Source organism: Zingiber officinale, chromosome 1B (assembly GCF_018446385.1).
Source record: "Zingiber officinale cultivar Zhangliang chromosome 1B, Zo_v1.1, whole genome shotgun sequence".
Classification (NCBI taxonomy): domain Eukaryota; kingdom Viridiplantae; phylum Streptophyta; class Magnoliopsida; order Zingiberales; family Zingiberaceae; genus Zingiber; species Zingiber officinale.
In genome coordinates, this window is record NC_055986.1 from 77,568,945 (window position 1) to 77,576,574 (window position 7,630).

At 34.5% G+C, this 7,630-nt stretch overlaps 1 protein-coding gene across 2 annotated transcripts; it reads right to left on the reverse strand.

The window, feature by feature from the left end:
• Positions 1-4,507: 4,507 nt before the first annotated feature.
• Positions 4,508-6,259, reverse strand: LOC121972551 (auxin-responsive protein IAA25-like). 2 transcript variants are annotated; one of them, XM_042524293.1, is made up of 5 exons: positions 6,008-6,259; positions 5,274-5,572; positions 5,077-5,191; positions 4,901-4,969; positions 4,508-4,824 (listed from the first exon to the last, which is right to left on the reverse strand). In XM_042524293.1, the coding sequence occupies exons 1-4, from the start codon at positions 6,178-6,180 to the stop codon at positions 4,903-4,905; spliced, it is 654 nt and encodes a 217-aa protein (XP_042380227.1). In that variant the 5' UTR covers positions 6,181-6,259; the 3' UTR covers positions 4,508-4,824; positions 4,901-4,902. The 2 variants fall into 2 exon arrangements, with proteins under 2 accessions (XP_042380227.1, XP_042380169.1); XM_042524235.1 differs by having other exon boundaries at positions 5,945-6,259.
• Between the last annotated feature and the right edge of the window lie 1,371 nt (positions 6,260-7,630).

Consider the following 7,630-nt stretch of genomic DNA (forward strand, 5'->3'; position numbering starts at 1 on the left):
GATACCAAGTAAATCCTTGTGTTAGCGTTGTGAGTCTAGTTTCAAGTTTATTTCATGCAAATCAACAACACGAAGCAAACAACCAACACGATGAGCTATTCACCTCCTCTAGCTACTCGTTCATAGTTGCTACAATAGTATAAGAAAAATTATGTTGTAGCAACTCTTGGTTAGTAGCTTCTACAACAGAGAAAATTGTGTTGTAGCAGTTATTGGTTAGTAGTTGCTAGAATATGTTTGTCAAGTAAACTTTGAGAGGTTATATTTTTTATTCTAGAAAACTATATAATGCATAATATATCAAATCGAAGGTCTCTTTATGAGCTTCGATTTGATATATTCTACATATCACGATTTAATCTAGTCAAAGTTATGACCTTTCAAAGTTTACTCAACTTACACATTGTAGCAGCTCTTAATCAATATCGACTACAAGACAATTTTCTCTATTGTAGCATATACTAACCAGTAGCTACTACATCATAGTTTTTTTTGTGACCTTTAGTATTAAAAATTAAAAACCCTAGAATAGAAAACCATATTACATCAATCAATTTAACCCTTGCAATTTTTAATTTTTGTAATTGAGTCCAAACGTATCGGGAAATGTATCTCATTCGTGTCCTGGCAACTAGTATACTATATTAAAAATTTGGTATATCAAAAATTCATACCAAAACTTCAATATATCGAATTTTTGGTAAGCTACATAGTATGAGAATTCAGTATTGGTATACCATACCGACCCAACCCTAGTTATGATGCAACACTAGATATTGCTATAAGTAAGGAGATTATCCTTATTTAAGTAAAAGTTCATTTTTAGTCATGATAGTTCGAACCATATAAAAACACTAATAGGGGAATTTTAGCCTCTCTCTATCATTGGTGCAATCTATCTCTAGTTAAAGTTGACCAAGTTTGGTTAAGTTTCAATAGTTGATTAATATATTAGTTAATTGAGTGAAATGTCAAATAGATCAAGGTTGACCTACATATACTTACTTGACAGTCGATTAATATATTTGTTGACTAGAATGAAGAGTCAAGTAGATCAAGATTGAATGAATATTTAATGGTGGTGAAATTCAAGTGGGTTAAGGTTGTAGTAGCAAATGTTGGTGCAATCGATCTCTAATCAATATTGACAAATTTGACCAAGCTTGAGTTGACTCGAGTTGGAGTTTCGATGTTTAATCAATAATTTAGTTGATCGAGATGCCAAGTAAGTCAAAGTTAATTAGATACATGATAGTCGATCAATATGTCAAGTTGGTTGAGTGAAAAGTCAAGTAGGCCAAAGTTAATCGAATACTTGACAAGATATGAAAATTTCAAATGGATCACTGTCAATCGGATACTTGGTAGTCAGAAGTCCAACATAGAGTTGGCACGAGATGGAAAGTCCAAGTGAGTCATTGTGACCAGAAACTTGGTTATCAAAAGCCCAATAGGGAGTTGGAAAGTAAAAAATCCAAATGAGTCATGGGTAACTGAACACTTGGCAGTCAGAAGTCCAATATGGAGTTGGCACAAGAAGTCTAAGCGGATCACGGTTGACTAAATACTTGGCGGTAGGAAGTCCAACAAGGAGTTGGGAATGAGGCATAAAGTCCCACCTGATTAAGGTTGATCGAATGCTAGACAATAAGGAAGTCTTAACAAGTCAAAGTTGATTGAATATTATGCAACAAAAGGTTTTGATAGGTTACGATTAACTGGATGTCAAGCAAAGGAAGTCAGCTATGTTGAGGCCAACTAGATATCAGACAAGATAAGATTCTATCTTTGATAAGACTAGAACAGGAGTATTACTTGATTGATAGGGTGTATCAATCGACTAATGGACATAAAAGCCCCAAAACCTCAAAAACATACATTGCTACAATACTACTATAATACCCTTGAATAGTATTTTGCTACAATGACATTACAATAATAGTCGACTGATGGGCACTGTAATAACCTATAGAAGCTTCAAAATTCGACTAAAAACTTGACTGATCGCAATAATCGACTAATGCCATTGTTTGAGCGAATAGAGTGTTTAGAACTTGACTGTGAGACTCGACTGATTAGGTAATAGTCAACTAATGGTTATGATTAGTCAACTGATATTGAGATGGATAGATTCCTTGAGCTGACAAGTTAGAGCAACATTTGAAGCAATCGTGGATCAATCTACTAATGGGTAGTCAACTGATAGGCAAAAATCAGCTCCAACCTAAAGAATATAAAAGAAGAGTTTCAAGGAGATTTTTGGCACCAATTCTTGGGGGTTTGAGAGCGAAGTGTTGTTGCATTTCTTGATCAATGAGAGACAATTCCAAGTAACAAAAACATTCAAAGCAAAGTTCTCTCAAATTGTAAAGTGTTTTACTTTCATTTATATTTGTTTCTATGTTTTGTTTTGTATTGCTTGTAAATAGTAGGTGTTGTAAGAGGCTTCTCCTCTTTTGGAATGTATCTACGAGTGAGAAGATTTAGTGATGGCAGATCGCTAGGACTAGGCCTTAGAGTAGTTGCCTTGGGAGGTGGCAAACCCAGTAAATCAGTTCGTGTTGTGTTTGTGCTTTCTTTTGTTTTATGCTTTTATTTTCCACTAAGCATTAACGTTTTGTAGACGAGCACAAAATTGAGACAAAGTGATCGAAGTTATTAACCCTCCCCCTCTAGCTCACAAGGTTCTAACATTAAAGTCATGGTAGCTCAACGATGACCGAATGTTAGGCAACAATATTGCCCCGGGAGATCAAGGTTGATCGGATGCTAGGCAAGGATAGTTTCGACAGGTTAAGGATGATCAGATGCTAGACAAAAGAAATTTGGACGTGTCAAGAGTGATCGGATGGTTAATAATAGGAATACTCAGTAGGTCATGGTTGACCAAATGTTGGGCAAAAAAAGTCTTAGTAGGTTAACGTCAATATAATACTAGGTAAGGATGAGGCCCTAGTAAGTTGGGGTTAACTTATATTAATCATATAAGGAAGTTCTAGAGACATGAAAGACCTTTGGCATAAGGATATTCGATGTGAACATATTGTTTCAACATTGTGAATACTATTTAGCATTTAGGGTTTCTATTATAGTGTTTAGGGCTCCTACTATAATTTTCTCATCTCTAAACCCAATATTTGAGGTTTAAGAGAGTTTATTGTTGTAGTGAACAGTACAATCAATCGATGAGTTTAATCAATTGACTAATAACACTTTAGCAACAAAAAAAAATTTGGAACTAAACTGTTATACTTAACTAATTTGGGATCAGTCAATTAATGGACAATAAGAGTTGATTGATACTATAGCAGCAAATAGAATTTTTAAACTCAACTACGAAGATTTGACTGATTGGCCTAAGTTAATTAATGAATAGTAATAGTCGATTGATATCACTATTGCAACAAACAAAAGACATTTGAGTCAGCTACAATACTCGACTATTTGGGCATTAATCGACTAACGAACAATAATAGTCAACTATTCATGGTTAAATCTTAGTTGATAAGAGCTGTTTTGTAAATGCAACGATTGATTTCAGTGGAATAATTTATTGATAGTGATAAACAATCGACTGATAGGCGAAAATCAATTTCGGCCTGAAGGCTATGAAAGAAGGATTTTGAGAAGATTTTCGATGCGAATTCTTGAGAGTTTTGAAGATAAGTGTTGTTGCATTTTCAGATCTCGAGAAGCAATCCAAGATCTACAAACAACAATCATAGCAAAGTTTCTTAGTGTAAATTATTTCATTTCAATTTCTTATGATCCTATTTGTATATTTATATGTTTTTTGTAGTTGTGGCCGCTAGAATAGATTGTGAGGAAAAATTTTGGCAAGAAGAAAGTGGATTACGTACAGAGCAAAGGAGAAGTTTTAAACATGAAAATTCTCGCTGATCCTATTCTTTACCTTGCCATTTCTATTAGGTGACCTATTTTCTAATTATTTTTATTTAACACACGAGAATGATGAAGTAAATCGTTATTCACCCTTCCCCCTCTAGTGACAATAAAGATTCCAACATCTAAATTCAATTAATTCTATTCATTTACAATTCAACTAATCGTTTAGTTTTTGAATTATTTACTATTTTTGACTGCATTGGTTATATGGTATACATATATTAAGAAACTTACTTAAAACTAACTCTAATAAATTAAAAGATTATAAAATAAAATTTAATTTTCTCTCTCTCTCTCTCTCTCTCTCTCTCTCTCTCTCTCTCTATATATATATATATATATATATATATATATATAACAATAACAATAACATACATTCATTCTTGAATAAAATTTAATTATAAAAAGAGTATATATATACCAACAAGGTCACTAAGCAACATAATTAACTTAATTCAAAGATTATAAACTGAAAGGTTAATTGCATATATATATATATATATATATATATATATATATATATACAACCACACACACACTAAGAAGATCACTAAGCAACATAAACTAAACTTCGTTGGAAGATCATAACTTAAATATTTAGTTGACAACATAATTATTTATACTAATTCTTGAATCAAATTTAATTATACATATGATATACATATAAATATAGATGGTCACTAAGCAATATAAACTAAGGCATGTAGTTCCGACATCATAAATTAAAGGATCGCTGACAATCTAATTAATATACTTCCTAAAATAAATTTTAATTATACAAAGAGGCCGAACCGGGACATTTCTGTGGGGCCCTAGAGAACTTTGCCTGCACCATGCATTCTATGCTCTAAACAGAGATCAACTAGCTATATGGTCAATAGTTATATATACTTCCACTTGGTTTCTTTGTCTCTCCTCCTGTGGCAATTAATATATACAACAATCATCTTTCAAATATCATTGCAAGTTCAGTTCACTGATCAGTTTAGTGTACCTTCAGGAACACCTAGCCTTTTTTGGATTTTGAACTATGAAAAGCTTTTCCACCGAAGTGATAAATGACCTGCAAAACAAATCAAAAAAGATTATATGTTTCATCATATGAAATGAATCCATGCACTTATTATTCTCCCTAATTCTTGTTCTTCTTCATGTTGGCAAGACACCTACTCCCAAGGGATATCGCCAACAAGCATCTGATCCCCTTCGATATCTTGGTAGAGGAGAATGAAGTCGTCGTTGAAAGCCTCCTCGCTTTGCTCATCTGACTTCTCTAAATAATTAACTGAAAATGATCATCAATGAGTTACCAAATGGTGCTCAACTCTAGCTAAATTCCAATTATCCACTTAAGTTCACATATATACCAGGGAGGAAGTTATGAAACAATTTTCTTAGGGCATGCGAGAGGGATCGGTAGCCATCGTGAGCTTTAAGGTCGACCTTTCGACCAATGCCATACCCTTCCATCTTCACTTTTACAAACATTGATCGAACTCGATCGTTCACTCGATCCATCTTGATCTTCGATCTTTTTACATTATTTCTGTTTTCTTTCGTCTCGTGAACAACCTTCAACGAGCTTAGAGTTCTGTCTAAGGTGTTCTTTCGATGGGCATGCACCGGTGGCCAACCGATAACCGGAATCAATGATGATGCATCGACTCTAATATGTACATTAAAATGTAAAAAAATATGTATTAAGTATTTTGTATACAAATTAAGTATGCATGATCTACTCATAATTATAATATATATGTAGGAAGAGGTTGGCAATGATTTCATGCATATTCTTGTGGTGGCCCATTGAGTGCATTCATCATTTATACCACTAGCTAGTTCGCCACTTGATTGTCTTAATTACACACCCAAGCCGGCTAAAATAATTGTCAAATGTTAATTAACAAATCTTATAATTATATGTATACACACATCTGATTAACATCCTAAATTCAATTTCTCCAAAATTGTGGATCACTTGATCTTGCTAATTAAGCAATTTCATTAGCATGAATGCAATGGGAAGGTGGAGAAGTACCTGGGCAAGAACAAGGAAGAGGAAGAGGAAGAGGAAGAGGAAGAAGGTGGAGTAGAAGAGTACTGGTTGTGCTTATGGGGGGCTGATTGCTCCAAAACTGCCTTCTGTTGGCGAGCGGCGAGGCTCCATGGGTGGATGAATCCATTATGGAGTCGTGTTTCAGGCAAAGGGTCGACCGTCCATGCTTTGCGGGTAGCTCTGCTGCTGGTTGTGGTTGTGCTTGAAGTGCTAGGCATGCCGAGACTGAGCTCAAGGCTGTAGTTTGTCGAGTGATCAGCCTGAGAATCGAAAAGTACCTCAAATTTTAGGGCTTCATCTTGTTGTTGTTGTGGTGTGGGTGGTGGTGGTGGTGGTGGTGGTGGTGGGGTGAGAGGATGATGCGATTCAAATTGGATATTGGACTTCATGGTGAATTCGATTTATGTTTTGGTAGAGTGTGAAGGAATGTGTATTTATATAGAAGATGTAAGAACCTATGGGCGGTTGGTTTATGGAATAGATTAGTTGTTAGCCTAGCTATCAGTAGAAAATAGTAATTTTTTACCGTTTGGTTTGTGACTTGGAATAGACAAAAAAAAAAAAAGCTATTCTTATATATTTAATTGATTGAAAAATTATAAGAAATAGATAAATAATAGTTTTCGCAATTACATAAATGATTTGTTTAACCCGATCGTCTTACTCACATTAATTAATTCTCGAATAAATTTATCCTATAAGCCATATCAACCCTAATGAATTCATCAACCTAGCTAACTAGACCGATCGAGCGATGCAATTAGATTAATGCTAGATTAATTGACCATGTAGAGAGCCTTGTCTGCCTAGTTACTATGTGGCTCGGTTGACCGCCTAACTAGGCCACGCTTATTGGCATGTCTAACATACTCAGGTTCCATCAGTCCGTTTGGTCCACTTGGTGGCAGTCAGCTTTTTTGGCTCAACCAAACATATTAACTTTAGTGGCTTGAATGACTCAATCAACATGTCATCTTGCAGTGCTTGTACGATCAAATAGACCCCCTATTCTTGTCCGACTAGATCATTCAGTTCCTATTTAACAATAAGTATTTTCATGGATGAAAAACATCATTAAAATTTATGACATAGATATAAGATACAAGGCCTTTTTGATTAAATCATTGATCAAGAATTTAATTTAAGCAGATGTTTGTTATCATTTGAATAGGACTTTAATTAGACGTTCAATGCCCCCACGGCTAGCTCAATTAGTAAGTTTATGGGATAATGACGATAGTATAATCTAGGGTCAAAACTCAAAACTCGACAGAGGAAGAAAAATACATCTAGCCAAACAATAAAGAAGGGCATCACTCCGTAACTTTTGGCGTGTCAAAGTAAACAATAACCCTTCACACCTCATTCACAACCAACCTTCCAAGGTAATTAATTAAGAAACCCTAAATTGGGGTTTACTTAAATACTGGAAAAAATAGAAGAAAAAAAACAAGTTAATTAATTCCACATGAAGTGTATATATATGAAATACATGCATTCTTTCGTTTAGGTTCCACCACAGTCTGAGTGTTTCAGTAAATTATGAAAATTAAAATAAAGAGACCTAGCTACGGTTAAGAAGACAAGAGGAGGAGTTCATCCTTTGCGATAATCATTGCTGCTCTAGAGTACCAGAACTTTGCTCGGTCAAGGCATGGAAATGAAGCG